The 19,946-nt window shown below is 40.4% G+C and overlaps 1 protein-coding gene across 1 annotated transcript in view; it reads left to right on the top strand.

Moving 5' to 3' along the window:
* DNMT3B (DNA methyltransferase 3 beta) overlaps nucleotides 1-17,508 on the top strand; it is a 33,864-nt gene extending 16,356 nt beyond the window's left edge. The window contains exons 11-21 of the mRNA XM_043987097.1: nucleotides 2,149-2,228; nucleotides 2,515-2,627; nucleotides 5,070-5,253; nucleotides 6,078-6,162; nucleotides 7,823-7,968; nucleotides 8,918-9,008; nucleotides 10,905-11,053; nucleotides 11,748-11,833; nucleotides 14,422-14,491; nucleotides 15,119-15,237; nucleotides 17,082-17,508. Of these exons, the coding sequence (XP_043843032.1) occupies nucleotides 2,149-2,228; nucleotides 2,515-2,627; nucleotides 5,070-5,253; nucleotides 6,078-6,162; nucleotides 7,823-7,968; nucleotides 8,918-9,008; nucleotides 10,905-11,053; nucleotides 11,748-11,833; nucleotides 14,422-14,491; nucleotides 15,119-15,237; nucleotides 17,082-17,223 (1,265 nt within the window). The 3' untranslated portion in view covers nucleotides 17,224-17,508. The remainder of the gene's footprint in view (nucleotides 1-2,148; nucleotides 2,229-2,514; nucleotides 2,628-5,069; nucleotides 5,254-6,077; nucleotides 6,163-7,822; nucleotides 7,969-8,917; nucleotides 9,009-10,904; nucleotides 11,054-11,747; nucleotides 11,834-14,421; nucleotides 14,492-15,118; nucleotides 15,238-17,081) is intronic.
* Nucleotides 17,509-19,946: the final 2,438 nt, after the last annotated feature.

The raw sequence follows: 19,946 nt of genomic DNA, 5'->3' as shown, positions 1-19,946 counted from the left end.
ATTTTTTTTTTTTGGTCTGTTATTGACTGAGCAGAACAGGGGCAGTGAGCAAGGAAATTAATGGAATGAATATATTGTCAGTAATGATGACATTCGAGTAATGAGAGAATAGAGGAACTGGAGAGGGATAGAGGTAATAAGTTTAGCCAAAAGGAGTGCTATAAATCACAGGTAACTAGGGCCAGATCAAGAATTGTTTACGCCAGACCCAAACATGAAGTGTTTAGACCTTGTCCAAGGAACTCGTAGAGATTGAAAAACACGAATCTTAAGTTGATGATTTGTTATTGGGAGGCAATCTAAAAGGTTGGGGATGTTGCAGTAGAAAGAGTACCTACCTTAAATGTCTGGCTCTGTAAATTAACATTAAAAGCTTTTGAGAATCAGAGAGGACTTGCAGCAGGTTATAGGTTGGCCAGACCAGATTTCTTAAAGGGAAGCATTCATGGGGAATATCTCTAAGAGGTAGTAAGTACAAATGTTATCATCATTTGACCTGGAAACCACCTTGTATATTTTAGTTTGTTCTTAAAGCTGTCTTTGATTTCACATCTTGAGCATTTTTTCTTCCACCCTATTTTAGTGTTCAGATCATAAGTTTTAGAGCCTCAAACCGTTCTAGCAGCCATTTGTAAGCTGCTTTTAGAAGGGAATATATTGAGGCAGTTATGTGGTGAAGTGGATAAAGCACTGGCCCTGGATAGTTATGAGCTGTGTGATCCTGGGCAAGTCACTTAACCCTCATTGCCCCATCTAAAGAAATGAATTTTTTTTTAAAAGAAGGGAATATATCTTTTTTTTTGAAGTTTTGAAATATTACTTTTCCCCTTCCCTTTATTTAACCAGCCCTTTCTTATTTAAATGGGAGATTTTTTTCCTTTTTTGGGGGGGGTAAGGCAATTGGGGTAAAGTGACTTGCCCAGGGCCACAGAGCTAGTAAGTGTCAAGAGTCTGAGGCTGGATTTGAACTCAGGTCCTCCTAAATCCAAGGCCTGGTACTTTATCCACTGCACCACCACCTAGCTGCCACCTAAATGGGAGATTTAATGGGGTCAAAAAGTTGCTTAGGGCTTTGGAAGCAAAGAAATTTACAAAGAAACTTGCTTATAGAGGTTTGTTTTATATGCACATCATGTCATATCTCAAGGCACAAATGATTAATGTGATTTTGTAATTGGAAGTACTAATTTGGTTCTCCTACTCTTTCTCCCTTCTGCTTAAATACATAAGCAGGTATAGTTTTTTTAAAAGAATTATTGAAGTCTTCTGTTTTTAGAGGACCTAGATATTCCATACTTCCCTGCCTGCCCACAGACATTGTATACTGTGTAGCCATGCCCCCTTCCCACCCCACCCTCGCTCACCTTTGAAGGTTTGGGATGAGAGAAGAGATGGCTTTCTTTATCCCTTGGTCATTTTAATTTCCTAGCATTTATTTGCATTTACATTATTGCCATTGTCTATATTGTTTTCCTAGCTCTGCTTCCTTCATTTGGTATCAGTTCATTGATTTTGAATTTTTTTTGTTGTGTGTCTGAGTGGTTTTATTTTTTATGATTCTTTGGAGGATAATATTTGTTCTGAGCGGAAAAATTTCCATTTGTGGAGCACCTGCCTTTGATAAGTAGCTTCTGGAATTAATATGTACCAAGTCCTATGAATACAAATAAAAGCCCCTATTCTCAAGAAATTTAGCATCCTAATAGCACATATCAGGGAGTGGTTTAGGAGAGTGTTATACTGGCAATAGAGTTTGGGGTATCGTGAATCACACAGATCAGGAATTGATCCATGGAGCAGTTAATGGATAGGACTGGAAAGTCCAGAATGTAAAGTGGAAGAAGGGATAAGATAAAGCAGATGGCATGGCAGACTGATTAACAGTGCAGCCTGGTCTGGGGCCCACTACATAGAGAGAGTGGTGAGTTTACACTCCATCACCAGAGAGCTAAGATGCAGGGCATGAGCTCCCAAACTGAGTGGATTAATTTCTCTTCTTTTCCCCTCCCCCTAAATCAGTGCATTGTTTCTATTAATCTCTGGGTTTGGGGTACCATATATCTAAATTCTTTTATCAGGTAGAATGGTTATTCTTATTTATATATCAACCTCATTTCATCTCTCCCTCCCTTCTTGTGTGTGTTATAGATAACTGCATAGCCTGTGGAAGAAAAAACCCACCTTCCTTTCACCCTCTCTTTGAGGGGGGCCTCTGTCATACATGTAGAGTAAGTTTTGGAAAACACATGGGTTTGCCTTGTAGTCAACCTGTTCCCTTCTATGTAGATTTCATATTACTTGTTCCTGATTTGCTCTATTCCTTAGAACTGGGTCAATATTATGGGTTTTTGTTCTCTTCCCCCAAGTCCCTCCCTAAAGGATTGGTGGATTCCATGCATATAGCATCCCAATAACCTATTCAGTTATTCATTGAGTGGGTGGGAGTCAGTATTCTGGGACCTAAAAGACAATCCTTCCCAGACATGTTTCTATCTTCCCATTTTCTTTAACCAGGATAGATGTCTAGAGCTGTTCTATATGTACGATGATGATGGATATCAATCATACTGTACTGTGTGCTGTGAGGGACGAGAGCTCTTGCTGTGTAGCAATTCAAGCTGTTGCCGGTAAGCCCTATTCTTGTGTCTTCTCTCTTTATGTTCTGAAGAGCAGTACTTGAGTTCAACCTGAAAATTCCTTTACCCTTTTTTTTGTTCTTTTGTTTTGTTTTGTTTTTGTTTGTTTTTTGGGTTTTGTTTTTTTTTGTGAGGCAATTGGGGCCAAGCAACTTGCCCACGGTCATACAGCTAGTAAGTGTGTAAAGTGTCTGAGGCCAGATCTGAACCCAGGGCCAGTGCTTTATCTACTGCGCCACTTAGCTGCCCCTAATTCCTTTACTCTTTTGTTTTTGTTTTTTGTGGGGCAATTGGGGTTAAGTGACTTGCCCAGGGTCACACAGCTAGTAAGTGTTAAGTGTCTGAGACCAGATTTGAACCCAGGTCCTCTTGAATCCAGGGCTGGTGCTCCACCCACTGCACCACCTAACTGCCCCGATTCCCTTACTCTTTTTTTTTTTTTTTTTTTGTTTGGTTTTTTGGTGAGGCAGTTGGGGTTAAGTAACTTGCCCAGGGTCACACAGCTAGTGAGTGTCAAGTGTCTGAGGTCAGATTTGGTCCTCCTGAATCCAAGGCCAGTGCTTTATCCACTGCGCCACCTAGCTGCCCCTTCCCTTACTCTTAATGAAATCACTACTGCATTAGCTTTTTTGCAGATGACACAAAAATGAAAAAATTTTGAAAAGCTTCAAAACTTTACTGTTTATAAAGCTTTATGCTAAGCATTGGGGATTACAAATAGAAGATAAAATAGTTTCTCATAGTGCTTATGTCACAGGAAAAAGGGGAGCGCTTGTGGTGGGGTGATTGACAAGTTTTGGGAGGTTCAAAAGGTACCCTGCTACATTGTGATGACAGCCGACCTTCTTCCAATTGTACATGTATAACATTTGCTCCTTCCTTTTGGACTGAAGGAAGGGATGTGGCATCATAGGCGGAGATCAAAGTTAGTTATTACAATTTTTTTTTTTTAGTGAGGCAATTGGGGTTAAGTGACTTATCCAGGGTCACACAGCTAGTAAGTGTTAAGTGTCTGAGGTCAAATTTGAACTCAGGTCCTCCTGAATCCAGGGCCTGTGCTTTATCCACTGTGCCACCTAGCTGCCCTCCAATTACAACATTTTAAATTGCTACTTTATTGCTTTGTTATTGTTCTGTGAACTTGGATTACTCATTACGTATATTTTCTTTATATTTCACTCTCGATCAATTTATGCCCAATATTCTCAAGTTTCTCTAAATTTCTCATTCTTGGTTTATGTTATGGTTAATGTACATGCTATAATTTGTTTAGCTATTTCCCATATGGATGACTCAAGGTTTGTTTCCTGTTTGCTTATTTGAATATTTTGATGTGACTTTTAGTTTATAAAAATCAATAAACAGGCAGCTAGGAGACACAGTGGATAGAGTGTCAGGCCTGTAGTCAGGAGGACTTGAGTTCAAATGTGGCCTCAGACACTGAGTGATTCATTCGAGGCAAATTACTTAACCCTGCTTGTCCCAGTTAACTTATTTGTAAAATGAGCTGGAGAAGGAAATGGCAAATCAACCCCTCCAGTATCTTTGCCAAGGAAATCCAAATAAGACTAAAAAGACTGAATAACAACATTAAAAATCAATAATCATTTAATTAAGCATTTCCTTTGTGCTATGCCCTGTGCTCAAAATCTGGGATATAATTATTTAAAAAAGGAAACAGTCCTTGCCTTCAATCCAAAAGAATTTGAAAAATAGAGGTGGGGGTGTTGAAGAAAGTTGAGGGTTGGAACTCAGGGGTATAGGTACTTAGCCATGGGTGCAGCCAGGTGAGAAATGGGACTTGCTGAGCTGAGCAGCTTGTGGCAGAAGGCAGTGATGAGGAGGAATACCAAGGTTGATGGCATCTTGTAGAAAGTTGAGGTTTTCCCAACTTCTCAGGACGTGGTAGAAAAGTCAGGGCAGTCCCAGAGGGACATCTAGGGATGATCTCCTAAGTTGATCCTGTTCTCCTGGATTTATTTATGGCTTCTCTTCTGGTCCTGGTTATTTAAAACACAGCTCATTGTTAAATATAATACTCTTTCACTTTTTAAATAGTTGGTAATGAGGAAAATAATTTCTTAATCCTCCCCCTCACTCCCCACCCCCCACAAATCATTGGAGGTCTTCAAGTGAGGACCTGATATATCAGGAATGTTGTAGGATTTTGAGGTGAAAATTTAGAGTGGGTTTAGAGATAAAGTGAGAATCCCCCTCATTGGGCAGATAAAGAAGTGATGTCATGCAAAGGGCCCCTGGTTTAACCTAGGTCTAGTTCTGTGATTCTAGTGGCAAAAATGGCGAAGATCTGGAGCAGGAATTGAGGGGGGAGAATCATAGTGAAATCGTTAAGTCTTTTTATGTTTAGGAGTGGTCAAGAGCTGACATGTCACACTTTGGCTAATCTTTTTCTCTCCTCCCTCCTGGGTAAAGGTGTTTTTGTGTTGAATGTCTGGATGTGCTGGTTGGGGCAGGTACGTCAGCCAGTGCCAAAGCACAAGAGCCCTGGAGCTGTTACATGTGCCAGCCTCAGCGGTGCTATGGAGTCTTACAGCGTCGAAAGGACTGGAACATTCGCCTTCAGGAATTTTTCACCAATGACATTGCTCAGGAATATGTAAGGCATTTGTGGCACATGGGTACATAGCACATAGCACATGGTATATGGAGACAGGTACACGGCACACGGACACAGGGTACATGGCACACAGCACACGGACATGGTACATGGAGATATGGTAAATGGTACATGGTAAACGGAAACAACAGTACACAGCACACAGAGACGTGGCACACACTTACCAGGTTATGCTAAACACTGGGAATACAAAAAGAGGCAAAGACAGTGCCTGTCCTCCTCATATACATAGTCAAGCAAAACAAATCCACACATTTCCTTTGCCAGCTAGTAAGTGTCAAGTGTCTGAGGGCGGATTTGAACTCAGGCACTCCTGAATCTAAGACTGGTGCTTTATCCACTGCGCCACCTACCTGCCCCAAACAAGGTCTTTTTTAAGAAGAGCAAGCTAGGAGGGGCAGCTAGGTGGTGCAGTGGTGGTGTACCAGCCTTGGATTCAGGAGGACCTGAGTTCAAATCCAGCCTCAGACACTTGATGCTTACTAGCTGTGTGACCCTGGGAAAGTCACTTAATCTTCATTGCCCTGCAAAAAAAAAAAAAGAGCAAGCTAGAATTACAAATTGATATTGCTCTCCATGGCAAATTGTCTTTTCCCAAAACTTTTGAGTTGAACAATTAACTATCAGTCACTGTTTCTTTGCTTACGTGCCAGTGATTGAATAAAAGACAAGGGCTGAGAATATGATTAAGAAACTAGGACCTTGTCATATAGAATGTAGCTTGTTTTTCAGTCAGTAAAATAAATTCTGATAGTTGGTCAGTACCTGCTTCTTAATTATTTTCCTATTGTCTTGTTGGACAGGCAGTTCCAAAACTATATCCAGCAGTCCCTGCATCCAGGAGACGACCCATCAGAGTCCTGTCCCTTTTTGATGGTATAGCTACAGGTGAGTTTTTGGAAAATGCTCTTGGGTCTGGGATGATGGCCTATCCATCTCCATTTCTATGACAGCAAGGCTTCTCTCTGGTCCTTTCCCACAACCTCAGTCTATGATTAGTGGGTGTGGGAGAACTGAAACAAGTGTGTAATTTTGAAACTTCTTTTGTCCACAAAATGAGAGAAATATCTGAGGTTATTTATGGTTTTCTGCTGCAAGTAAGGGAAGTGTAATAAAAATGGCCATCCCTCTTCTCAAGGAATTTACATTAGCAAGTTCTTAATAGGTGGGATAGTTTTTAGTTAATGGAGGGGGAGGAGTCCGGACCTAGCTAGCCTTGAAGGAAGATTAAGAATTTTAACTGCTTTTATTTAAAAGAATTTAAAAAATCATTAAGCATGTATATTGTGTCCAAGGTCCATGTGCTTTAGGTAAGGAATGCCTGCTTATATTTTACTGGAAGGAAGTCACTTTTTATATTGATAAATAAATGGAAAAGATTGTAGATTCAAACTGTTGTTGGTGTACTTAAGAGTGCAAGGAAATGAGACTAAAATGGAGTCTGGTAGGTGTTGTACATGAGGTGAGTCTTCAAAGAGATGAGGTCTTTCCAGGTATGAATAGGCAGGGAATGTGCATTTGTTCCCCTTTCACCTCAACCCCACACCAAACAAGGTTACTTTTGATTTGACCTTGATCTGAACTCTCCTAGTCCCTTCCATGGGGTAACCCATTAGCTCCTGCTATGCTAATGGAACATTTGATCTACCAGACCCTTCCACGCTGCCGGCTTAACATTCCTGATCGCTGGTAGACTAAATAGTCTTGTCTTTCCAGAAGAAGCCTAGATTAAAAAAAAAAAAAGCCTAGATAAATGAAAAAAGGATCTGCACAAGAGGGTTAATGGTCACTAAGCCCAGTAGAATGTATTCAATTTTTAAGGTACAAGAGTTGAAGCTTTCCTACTTAAAGAAACATGTGCTCTTGGGGAGGCCACAAGTTTTCTGTCCTCTTTGGGAATGGGGTAGCTCTTCTAGCTTTGCCAATAAGTTCATAGCCAAGCCATAGATGAAAAAGTTCACTTCTCTTGTACCTTAAAGCTTTGTTTATGGGGCAGCTAGGTGGCACAGTGGATAGAGCACCAGCCCTGGATTCAGGAGGACCTGAGTTCAAATCCGGACTCAGACACTTGACACTTACTAGCTGTGTGACCCTGGGCAAGTCACTTAACCCCAATTGCCTCACTTAAAAAAAAAAAGCTTTGTTTACTTTATGCTTTTAAGGGTTGTTCCTTCCACTTATCCTACCATCTCCATGTCCTAGATAATTTCCCATTTTGTTGACCATTAATATTTGTTAAAGTTGTGCTTCAGGTTGCCACTTGGTGGCTTGGCTCATGGTGGAAGTCTTTCCATTCAGAATTTATGCTTTTCTTGTATAGCTATCTGTCTTCTTCCCCTCTCCCCTCTCCCCTCTTCCCTCTCTCCTTCCATAAATTTTTTGGGGGCACGTGAGTCCCTTTTCACCTTTGCTTCCAGACATCCAGGTGTGTATAAATTAACCAACCTCCTCCCCGCCCAGCTCTGTTTGGTTATCTTGGCCATATAGATTCCCATCCTTAAAGGGTCAGGAAGAGAGAGTCCTCATTGCTTTGCTCCGCCTTTGACAGGCTACTTGGTGCTAAAAGAGTTGGGTATCAAGGTAGACAAGTACATTGCTTCAGAGATCTGTGAAGATTCGATTGCTGTTGGGACAGTCAAGCACGAAGGGAACATCAAATATGTTCATGATGTCAGGAATATCACCAAGCGCCAGGTGAGTGGTTTCCCTTCTCTATTCCCTGCTCCCCTCCTCCTATTTTCACCCCAGTGCAGCCTTAGAGTCAGGTCAATGTCGTAGCTACAAGTCTAGTTGGAGAATCTTTTGACTTGACCCTTCATCCAGATACCTTTGGATGTAGAAACTGACTAGAGTTTTCTTCCTTAGCTTTCTAAAACTCACTCTGGTGCATGCCCTCATCCCCTTATGCCTGCTGGTGGAATCTGCCTGCATCAAATAGCTCCTCCCAATTCATTCTCCTTTCAGCCACTAAAAAGATTGTCCTAAAGCCCAGGACAGATCTTGTCATTGCTCCCTGCCACTCCCCTCCCCCATGCCCCACTCAATAAACTCTAGTGACTTCCTATTGCTTCCAGGATCAAAGACAAAATGCTCTGTTTGGCATTCAAAGCCCTTCATAAGCTAGCACCCCATCCCACCCACCCCTGTTAGTCTTCTTATACCTTACTCCCTAATATGTACTCTTTCATCCAATGACACTGGCTTCCTGGCTGTTTTGTGAATAAGACATTCCATCTCTTCTCCCTGGGCATTTTCTCAGGATGTCCCCCATGCCTGGAATGCTCTCCTCTTTTGCTCTGACTCCTGAACTGGCTTCCTTTAAGTCCCATTTAAAATCCCACCTTCTATAGCAAGCCTTCCCACCCCCTCATAATTCTAGTGCTGTCTTTGTTTGAATTGTTTTCTATTAATCCTGTATATAACTTGCTTTGTATATATTTGTTTGCTTGTAGATTGCAAACTCCTAGTCAGGGACTGTCTTTTGCCCTAGTGTTTAGCACAGTGCCTGGCACATAGTAGGCAAGTGGAATGTGACTGGCAAACCCAGTATGGTTATTACTTTCTTGAGTTTATGCTTATTGCCTTTTCCCAGTCTGGAGGGCATTCTGATCTAGCTGCAGTACATGACTTGTTTATTTCTCAGATTGATGAATGGGGACCATTTGATTTGCTTATTGGTGGAAGTCCATGCAATGATCTTTCAAATGTGAATCCTGCCAGGAAGGGCTTGTATGGTAAGGACCATTATTTCTGGGTTTTCTGAGGGGTTTGGGATGTTTCCCAAGGAAGTGAGTTTCGTGTAGAGAAAATCCAATGGTTTGGGGTTCATTACAAAATCTGCCTTTGTGAATCTATCCTGGCAAAGGCAGTTTTGTGGGATTCTTTTTTTTTTTTTTTTGGTCCAAAACAAAATTATATTTCCCATAACAGATTTTTTTGTGTGTGTGTGAGGTAATTGGGGTTAAGTGACTTGCCCAGGGTCACACAGCTAGTAAGTGTCAAGTGTCTGAGGCCGGATTTGAACTCAGGTACTCCTGACTCCAGGGCCAGTGCTCTATCCACTGTGCCACCTAGCTGCCCCCTCAACCCTTTTTAAAAAATTAAAAATACATTTTTACTGAATGTCTTTGGTTTTTATATTACTTAATTTCCCTCCACATCCTTCCTCCTTGATCTTTTTTGTGTCACCAAAATTTCCCCCAGTATTCCCCAATTGCCAGAGAGCCATTCCATATAATGAATAATCTTTTAAAAAATTACCATAAAATTACCCTAATTAATATATTTTTTTAAAAAGGCTAAAAATAAGTGCAATGCGCAACACCCAGGGACCTTTGCCAAGAATTGGAGTGGTAGATTCATCCCATGTCTCATTTGGAACGATGTTTGTTCTCTGTAGTTTTGCTTTTGATTGATCTGGGGTTCTTTCTGTTTTCATAATTATGATGGTCATTGTGTGTATGGGTTAGTTTATTGTGTTTACTTCGTTTACACTGCATCACTTTTGTGACTGGGGGAATGGTTAAATAAAATATGGCACTTGAGTTAAAGGACCAATACATTAAAAAAAACTGAAAATGTATGCAATGTCCTGTGGACCACAAACTAACATACGTTCCAAGTGCTATAGTAAATTAAATTTTTTTTTTTTAAGGTCAATAGGGGTTAAGTGACTTGCCCACGGTCACACAGCTGGTAAGTGTCAAGGGTCTGAGGCCGGATTTGAACTCAGGTCCTCCTGAATCCAGGGCCTGTGCTTTATCCACTGTGCCACCTAGCTGCCCCTCTCAAATTTCTAAAGGAAAAAAATACCGGGGGTGGCTAGGTGGCACAGTGGATAGAGCACCAGCCCTGGATTCAGGAGGACCTGAGTTCAAATCTGGCCTCAGACCCTTGACACTTACCAACTGTGTGACCCTGGGCAAGTCATTTAACCCTCATTGCCCCTCAAAAAAAAAAATCTTAAAAAAAAAATACTGTATTGCAAGAAGATATGCACTATAGTAATTTTAATGTTTCTTTATCAGATTTGGATTAATCTGACAAAAAAGGGAAGATATAGAATTGAATATATTCGTGTGGGATATTACAGAATTATAAACATTTGTAATAGACATTAGTTATTTCTTTATTGAATGTTGGAAATGGAGAAAACCATGTAGTTCATTTTGTCTTTTTGTAGGTGAAAAAACAGTCCCTGGGAGGGAGGCTAAAACTCAATTTAGCAAAGCAATGGCAAGCCTGGGCAAAGGTTATTCTGCCTTCTTGGCTTTAATTCGCTGTCTTTCTGGCCAGGATTTGTATTTGTCTTGACTAGAGCAGTGGGATAGTCATAGATAGGAAATAGGCATGAGTCAAAGGGTCTTTTCTTAGTCAAAGGAGGTTGGAGAAATTTTACAATCCCCTCTAGTTCTAAATTTTATGTTTTTTTATTAAAATATTTCTAATTAATGTTTACATAGCAAAGGTAAATAAGAAGGCTTGCTACATTGGCATACAATTACAAGTTTTTAAGAATGGAGGGCACGTCACTGAGTCTACCATATAGAAAAGATGGTGGCATCTGAAATTTAAGGGAACCATCCAAGGATCCTAATTTATCTATCTTTTCTCTCTTCTGTACACAACAGAGGGCACAGGAAGGCTCTTCTTTGAATTTTATCATTTACTCAATTATACCCGCCCCAAAGAGGGGGATGAGCGTCCTTTCTTCTGGATGTTTGAGAATGTAGTGGCAATGAGGGTCAATGACAAAAGGGACATCTCAAGGTTTTTGGAGGTGAGTGATCCCCTTATCTAGGAGAAAGGGTATGGTGGGATGGGATTATGAAGTATTCTCAGATGTCTGGGGTCCAAGAAGTAATACAAGGGATTACATATCAATATTTAAAGTACCACAGGTATATTATTTCCCAGGATGGGAAAAAAGGATGGGTCAGTCCTAAGCTGCTGTGTTGGGTTTTTTTTTTGTTTTTTAGTGAGGCAATTGGGGTTAAGTGACTTGCCCAGGGTCACACAGCTAGTAAGTGTTAAGTGTCTGAGGCCGGATTTGAACTCAGGTACTCCTGAATCCAGGGCTGGTGCTCTATCCACTGTGCCACCTAGCTGCCCCTGCTGTGTTGGTTTTTAATTACTAAAGTTAGTATCAAGGTTGCTTGTTTCCAAATGCTAGAATCTACTTTTTCATGTAGAAGAGGTACTTTTCTTCTTGGAGAATATAAACATAAAACCCCTCTAAGTATGACCTTATTTATCCTCTCCCCAACTTGCACCCACATAAGCTGTTACCCCCTAGGACAAAAAGTCTAGATGGTTGTACCTTTTTCCCTTTTCCAGGTCCTTTTATAGTTAAAGCTACATATGTTTAGAATTAACTATGCCTAAATTACCCAATTTATGTCAATTCTATGTTGATGTTTGGTTCTTTCTCCTTTTTTCTTTCTTCTTCTTTTTAAATCTCCATTGGTCTACAGTGTAATCCAGTAATGATTGATGCCATCAAAGTCTCTGCTGCACACCGAGCCCGCTATTACTGGGGCAACCTGCCTGGAATGAACAGGTAACTAACCACTTCTTGGCTTCTTGGGTTTTGTGCATCTACTCCTTGGGGTCCTGATAATGGACTTTTTACTGGGGCCTCTGATGGAAAGTGTTCTGAAGGACACTCAAAAACAAATGTGCTTCTCTCCACCATCACTCTGGAGAGTATTTCTAGGGTATTCTGTGCATGGAGGTTTACATTTTTTGATGGATTCATTTTACCCTGATGCCAACATCACCGTTTTCCTTATTTTTGAAAAGTCAGAATCCCATTCCTAATTTTATTAGTGATTTTAACTGCCTGGTGACTCTTTAAACTGTCATAGTAAACCCTCTAGTGAACTGGCAAGGTAGGGCCTTGAGGATTTGCATTAATCTAATAGGATTTATTCATGTAGGAGATTGTGAATTTGACCCTCTATAAAGGTTAACAGTTCAACGATATGCAGTTCCAGGGTGTTCTTGAAATTTGAGGGATTTCTGTGTGGTCACTGTAGACAGATGAATGTGGTGAGCTAACTGAACCTATTCAAATCTGTTTTGTCTCCTTCAAGCATTTTTGAAGGTTTTTTTGGGGGGGGTTGGGGTGGAATGGGAAAAGGATTTCTTATAGATTTATCAGATGAATATATTTTACCCCAAACCATCATGGTCCAAGATTAATAGGTTCAGAAGTGAGTTAGTCTTCCTTGGCAATCCCCAGGACTTTGTCCTGTTTACTGTCAATGAATATATGTAAATTGTAATTCTAACTGGATTATAAGAATAGGGGAGAGATTCCAAGATCACAATGACTTGAAAATGAATAGAGATAAAAGTCCTGTGCTTATAATGCCTATCCTGTCTCTGACTTTCAAGTACAGTGTGTTGACTTGGCAGCGTGATGTTGCTGAATGTGAAGCATGGTCATTGTGAGAATCACATTTATCATGTTAGAGAGAAAACACTAGCACCTACTAAACATTATTTGGATATTTATAGCTGAAGGCCTATTATTTGTTGCAATTCAACAATGCAAGTTCCTACTGTGTGTCAACTACCTGGCCACAGAGTAAAACGAGCCCTTTTCTCAACCAGCTTGCCTTCAAGTGGCATATTATTAGGTTTATTCCTTCTAGCTCTAGAAGGCTATACTAGACTTTTCAGGTATAAGACAGAGATTCAGATTCTTTTTGCTTCTGGAGGTAGTGATCTACTTGTCACTAGGAATAGTCAACTCCAACATATGGATGTGAGAATTTGGAAGATTAGATAATGTTGAAGATCCCTTTCTGGTTCTTTATTGTTTGGGAATTTCTGAGGAAGAACATTGGTAGTATGAATGTTCATATTCTCCACTTCCACTTCCACTTCCACAAAAGGGAAGAGTGTTAAGTGAGCTTTATTTTTGTCTTTGGAGCTATGTAGCCATTGAGAAGTAGGTGTTAACCTTGTTAATCTCTTGTTAACCTTGTAGAGAAAGGGGCCTGGCTTGACAGGTGTCTAATACTGTAATTCCTGAATTGGTAGAATACCTTTCTGTTAAATCTTGCTTGTAGTAGCGGTGCAGTAGGAATCTTTTCAATTTTGAATAAATAGTATATTGTCAGAGAACCGTTGTGTATATAAATAGTGCCTAGTTTGGGGGATTGGCTCCCTAATAATACTCAATCCAGCGTCAAAAATTTTCTGGGAATTAGTCATTGCCACATAGTTTGGTGGGATCGTGTAATTGGACTTCTATTTTTCTTGAACATTCATAGATATTTGAGGTAATTTCCTATTATCCTGTCAGCATTTAGATTAACTGAGACCTGAGTAAGGAGAGTGATTTATTCACCATGATTCAGTGGGATTAGAACCTGGCTCCCATAAATTGTGCATCCTTTTATGTCAAGTTACTCCTTGTGGCATTAGGTTTTATTAAGGAACTATGGACATTTCCTTTCCTATCTCTGCACATCAATAGTACCCTCTCCTACACTGTGGTGTGGACTGAGTTGCTTCCCTTCTCTGTACCTTTGCTTCAAGTACTAGGTGGTGTGATTCCTTTTTATTCTAGATACCGGATTCCTTTCACTGCACCACATTCTCTCTTAAGTGAGTCTCTTTTAGCTCAGAATCTTAGAATTGCTGCCAGGTTTTCTCTATTTCAGTATGCTCTCACTAACAAGTGATCAGCAAATCTCCTCTTGAAGACCTCCATATAGAGATTATAGATGAGGCTATGAGGAGGCCTAGTCTAGATCCGGACCGCTCTAATACTTATTATTTGTCCAATACAGCAGACTGAAATCATCAGTTATGTGTGGCACCCCACTCTTTTCCCACCCCCAAAGTTCTTTCTCCATTCCTAATAACTCCAGTCACTTTCCCTGTCCCTTGTTCTCCATCCATGCCTTCTATAAAGACTGCTAAGAAGGCCCATCCTTGAGGATGCTCTCATCTTCTTTTAGAGCCTGTGCTTTCATTGAGGCAGCTTTAGGGCTGCCTTACCAGATTGCTTCGTTGCTTGCCACTCTTAACGCTCTATGAGTCTATAAAGGGGTCATTGGCTTAGAAGGCAATTGGAAGCAGAGCAGATTCATTTGTGAACTGTAGAACATAATGAGTTTTGGCTGTTCCCAGGCCGGTGATAGCTTCAAAGACCGATAAACTCGAGCTTCAGGACTGCCTGGAGTACAATAGGATAGCGAAGGTAAGCTTGTTCTGAAACAACATCCCCTTCGTTAGGAATACTCTGTGCACCCCCCTCCCCCCCCCCCCAAAAAAAAGGAATACTCTGTGCCCTTGTACAAGTGTCTGAGGGTTTGATCTATGAAGGTCCTTTTCCTTCGGAATCCTTAATGTGAGGTCTTTTTCCAGTACCTGCCCCATTTTTTCTATGCCCTTTAGAAGTCTGGCTAGACTCATAAGGCATATTTCACGTGAAATCTCCCCTTTTTGTCCTCCAGCTGAATGATTTCTAGAGCCAAACAACTTCTGCTTTTGAATTGTCACATGGAACCTTCTTGAAGACCAGAAACCCTGAGCTGCTTTTTCTTTCTCTTCTATCTGAGAAGATAAAGGAAAAGACTTAACATAGCCTAGGGGGTTGGCTGCTCCAGCAAATTGGGTCAGTTTAGAGTTCTACTGATCCGTGACTGACTTGCCTGGTTTTCATCCTCTTTTCTCCCTGACCTTGAGTTGTCCAGAAAATGCTTTTGCCCTCTCCTCTCCATTACTAAAACCAAGTTTTGTCTTCCACTTGGATCAGACCTTCTTTCACCCACATATTGAACCCTGCAGCCTTCTTTGTTCATCACCTGATGTTTTTATTTCTCAGTTAAAGAAAGTACAGACAATAACAACTAAGTCGAACTCCATCAAACAGGGGAAAAATCAACAATTCCCTGTTATCATGAATGGCAAAGAAGATATATTATGGTGCACAGAGCTAGAAAGGTGAGCAGACTGGGGGTAGAAGGCCCAGAGAGAAACAGAGAAAATGGGTTGGAGTGTGGGATCAAGTACAGATGAAATGATAGAATTGGTCACATTTGTGACTAACAAATTGTGTTGCTTAACACGATGATTTTAAGAAAAGTAAGAAAATTCAGGTACTTAACACGTTTCGTTTATATCTGTTCCTGGGCTTCCCTTCTATCATTTCCCTACTCCTTATTTCATTCATTTTTTCCCCCTATGACTGTCCTTGACTCTGGAGGTCTAGTGGGGTCTCTGGTCCTGGAGAGCTTGCCCTGTTTGGGAAGAGAAAGGATCCACACATAGCACTATGGAGCCAGGTTGACCAGCAAAGGCTGCGTGTAAGACAGGTAGATTTTGAGGCTTTACAGGATGAGGTGGAAATGTTGGAATTAATCCAGCTTATAGTGATGTCTGATTTTGCTTGAAGTATATAAAGGGAGAATATCAAGTCATGTTAAGCCCTATTCTCCATTTGATCTCATCAAAGATGTGATTCATCTGTTAAATGGTTTGCTAACTTCCATTTGGAAGAGACCAAACACAAATTTCCAAGATACAAGCAATTTTGTCTCTTTGCTGATTTCTTGATAATTATCCTCTTTGTCTTTCTCAGAGAAAAGGTACATATTTTCACTCTCTTCTTTACTTCATTAAAGCTAGGCAGATCTCTAGGCTTTTAGATTGTATAATGTCAGGCTTGGATTTGGGTCAGAGGAGCATGTGATGTCTCTTTCCCATGTTTGGTGGTGGTGACCTTATAGAAATGTATATTACAACCACATTATTTTATTACCCTCAAAGGGTAAAATGACGTCTACTGTCATAGGCATTAAAAAAAAATTTTTTTTTCATCTCTGAATTCTCTCCCACCTCTTTCTTCATTCCCCCCATTGAGAAAGCTAGAAAAAACCAAAACCATCAAAAATATGTATAGTCAAGCAAAACATTCCTGCATTAAAACCATGTCCCCCTCAAAATGCCTCAATGTGCACTGAGTCTAATTTTCTATGTGGAGGTAGGTAAATACACTTTTCAGAACTGGAGCCCAAATACCCTGACTCCATGTGTCACTATTATCTTTATTGTTGTTAAAAAGATAATCACAGGGCTTCTAGGTGGCGCAGTGGATAAAGCATGGGCCCTGGAGTCAGGAGTACCTGAGTTCAAATCCGGCCTCAGACACTTAACACTTACTAGCTGTGTGACCCTGGGCAAGTCACTTAACCCCAATTGCCTCACTAAATTAAAAAAAAAAATTAAAAAGATAATCACAAGTTGACCCTTGGTGTTCCTAGTCATATAACTTAATGGCTGCTATGGTGTGCTCCTGGTGATGTGGTTAGGTGACATAGTAGATAGAACCCTGGACCTAAAGTCAGAAAGACCCGAGTTAAAATCCAGCCTCACACACTTACTAGTTTTGCGACCCATGCAATTCATTTAATCTCTGCCTTGGCTTTCTTTTCTGTAAAGTGGGGATAATAATGGTGCCTACCTTCCAAGGTTATTACAAGGTTCAAATTGGATAAGTGCTCATTCAGCACAGTGCCTGGCACATAGTAAGTGCTATGTAAATGTGAGTTGTTGTTATTATTATTATCTGTAAAGTGTTTTGCAAAACTTAAGAGGGGAGGTAGTTCCAAGTCCAAACTGAATTGGCCTCCAATTGCAATTTTAAATTTTAGTATAGATGCATATTAAAGGAGCCTTACCTTTGCCTAAACTTATGGTCTTACCCCAAGAAAATTTGGCACCAGCTTTGGGAGAATAAATTTTGCTGCCTCTCATGTCCCCATATTTTGCCTTGTTCCTGCTCCCAGAATTTTTGGCTTTCCTGTCCATTACACCGACGTGTCAAACATGGGTCGAGGTGCTCGCCAGAAGTTGCTGGGCAGATCCTGGAGCGTCCCTGTTATCCGACATCTTTTTGCCCCACTGAAGGACTACTTTGCCTGTGAATAACACATGGGCTGGAACTGACAGGTGGAAGGGGATTTTGGCCATTGGAGGAGGGTAACGTTGGGGAAGAACCATGACCAGGGATGGCAGAACTTCTGGGTTCTTCTCTTCCTCTCATCTTCCCCTCCCAAGTTCTAGTCTCTGCTATTCTTCAATTTTTTTGCAATGATGAATAAGGTCAGACTAAGACCTAAAACATCAGTCATTACATGTACCTCAGACTTTTCTCCATTTGCTCAGTGGGACTCTTGTTTTTTGAGGCACACTCAGAAGACCTGTGCAAACTATTTCTCTGAAGCCTACATACAGAAAAGTCCTACTACTTGATTGTGGTCCCGGGGGGGGGGGGGGGGGGGGCAAGATTGGTGCTTCTGTCTTTTTTTTAAACTACACTTGAAATAGAGATTTTTAGTATTTTTTTCCTCACAAAATGATAGATCATATTGTTAAGCAATAAGACAACACAGGTGTCGATTATCATTAAAAAAATTTTTTTTTTGGTTTGTTGCTCCATGTTCAGTGAAATATAACCCTGGTGGGAAAGATGGAAATGTAACTGAACAAAAAGAAACTAAAGCAGCATATGATTTTTCTATTCATTAGTAACAATAATTTGTAAATTCTCCTTTAGTCCAATATTTCCTACTTTGTTAAAATTAAAAAAAAAAATAAAAACTCCCTCACCCTAAATTAAAATAAAAATCAAGAACTAATGATTTTGGAAAGCTTGGGTACAAGTCAATGCCCATGTAATACCTCCAGGAATTTTGGAAAGTGATGATTCCAGCAGGGCTGGTTTCAACACATTTCCAGTGCATTTAAAGAAAATCATTAACACAAACTAAACCCAAATTATTTATTGTCCTGCTGTTACTGCAAGATAGCCCTAAAGGGGGGATATGGGGAAGACAGGGGCTAGAATAGTAAACACACACTTTGATATTCTTTGTCAAGATTTTGGGTACTTTGTCTCATGTGTGATATTGCAGTCAAAGGCCCAAGACTGAACAGGCAGCTAAGTGAATATGTGCCTTGAAGTATATGTTCTATCCCCATCTCTTTAGCTCTCTCACCACTCCCTTTCCCAAAATGTGGTGGAGGGAGAAAAAGACCTCATCCTTTCCTGCCTCAGGTGGCACTTTGCTTAGTAACGGCTCGGTGCATTGTTTGCAGTTTCAGAGGCTGGATTGCATGATAACCTCCCACACAGTCTTGTATCACCTTCCTCTGCACAGTGGTCATGTTTAGGGTTCAGATGCACATTTTTTTGTTTTTGTTATTTGTTTTTCATCTAAAAGATGGAAAGTCTGTAATAACCCTAAGCCTTCCTCCAGAAAATTTTTATCTACCATGACAGCTGTCTTTTAATTCCATGTAGGAACTTTTTTAAGGGGAGGAAGCTATTGGGGAATCAGCATTTCAGAAATGCTATTGTAATGGTTTTAAGACCTTTTACTTTAACTGGTGCTATTTTGTGGAATAAGGACAGTTTTTCTATCCTTTTTTTGTGTTTGTATTTCACAATTTTTTTTTTGTAACAGTAACCAAATAACAAATTAAAAATTCCCTTGTTTAAAGTTTTCCCAGTTTTTAGAATGGAAATTGATGAATGCCTAGAGTTTACCTTATTATAATGGTTTAATTAAAAATTAGTATTTCTCTATGGCCTCTTGTTCTTTTTATTAAATCTCATATAAAAGGAAGATACATGAGGATGACTTGTTCTTCAGAACAGATGAGAGGGAAAGAGAAGTTATGGCACTTCTGGGAAACCAAGACACATTTCCATGAAGTCTGTCCCTCATGGGTAAATGATCTACTTGTATTTCTCTGTCTTCCACTTCCCCATCTCAAAATCATATGATTAAAAACCACAGGCACATACACTTAACAACAGATGAGTGAATGAAGGGACATGTGATGTTGCCCGTTTTGTGAACAGAAATGCCTGGGAGGGCACAGTCTCACTGAACGTCTTCAAGAGGATGCAGCGGCTGCCACCATCCATCTTTTAGGTGCTATGTAGGGTGTATCTGCTTAGGGACACTTTTAGAGTCCTCAGAACCAATAGGCATCTACTGATCTCATCAGCCTATCCCCATCATTTGGAACTCTGGGGGGAAGATAGTTGCCCAAGGGGGTAACTAGTAGAGCTGAGTCCTCCAGAGTCTGATTCTGCCTGTGGAAAAATGCCTTCTATTGCCATGCCTCCTTTAGGAGTTAGGAACTCTGAGAGCTCTAGGTTGCTAAGAGAAATGGTGAGTGAGTAGTACCTCCTTTATAATGAGATAAATGAGCTCTGTAGCTCAATTAAAGACGTTATTCCTCTGTGCCTCAAACCTGGCTCATCAGCAATGTTTACTGCCCTTAGACACCAAGCTCAGGCAACAGACTGTACTCTTTTCAAGGCCAAGATAAAATGAAACAGACCAAACAAGCCCGTTCTCGAAAACCCAAGAAGGAACATGGACAAACTTCGGAGGTGAGAGGTTAGGGTCCAATGGGTAAGGTAAAATGACAAAGGGATGAAGAATAAGAACATTGGGTGGCAAGTAAATTGCAACTAATCCTTGATTCAGAAAGTTAGCCTTCCCATTATAATGTCTTTGGAAAAAGGTATTGTATTTATCTATAATGGATTCTGTCATCCTTTAAAAAATTCTGGCCTGAATTGTTCCCAGTCTTGGTCTTAATGCTTAAATTCATATCCTTCATAGAAGAGCATA

This window comes from Dromiciops gliroides, chromosome 2 (genome assembly GCF_019393635.1).
Source record: "Dromiciops gliroides isolate mDroGli1 chromosome 2, mDroGli1.pri, whole genome shotgun sequence".
In the NCBI taxonomy this organism is placed as follows: domain Eukaryota; kingdom Metazoa; phylum Chordata; class Mammalia; order Microbiotheria; family Microbiotheriidae; genus Dromiciops; species Dromiciops gliroides.
This window is presented reverse-complemented; position numbering and strand designations above follow the sequence as displayed.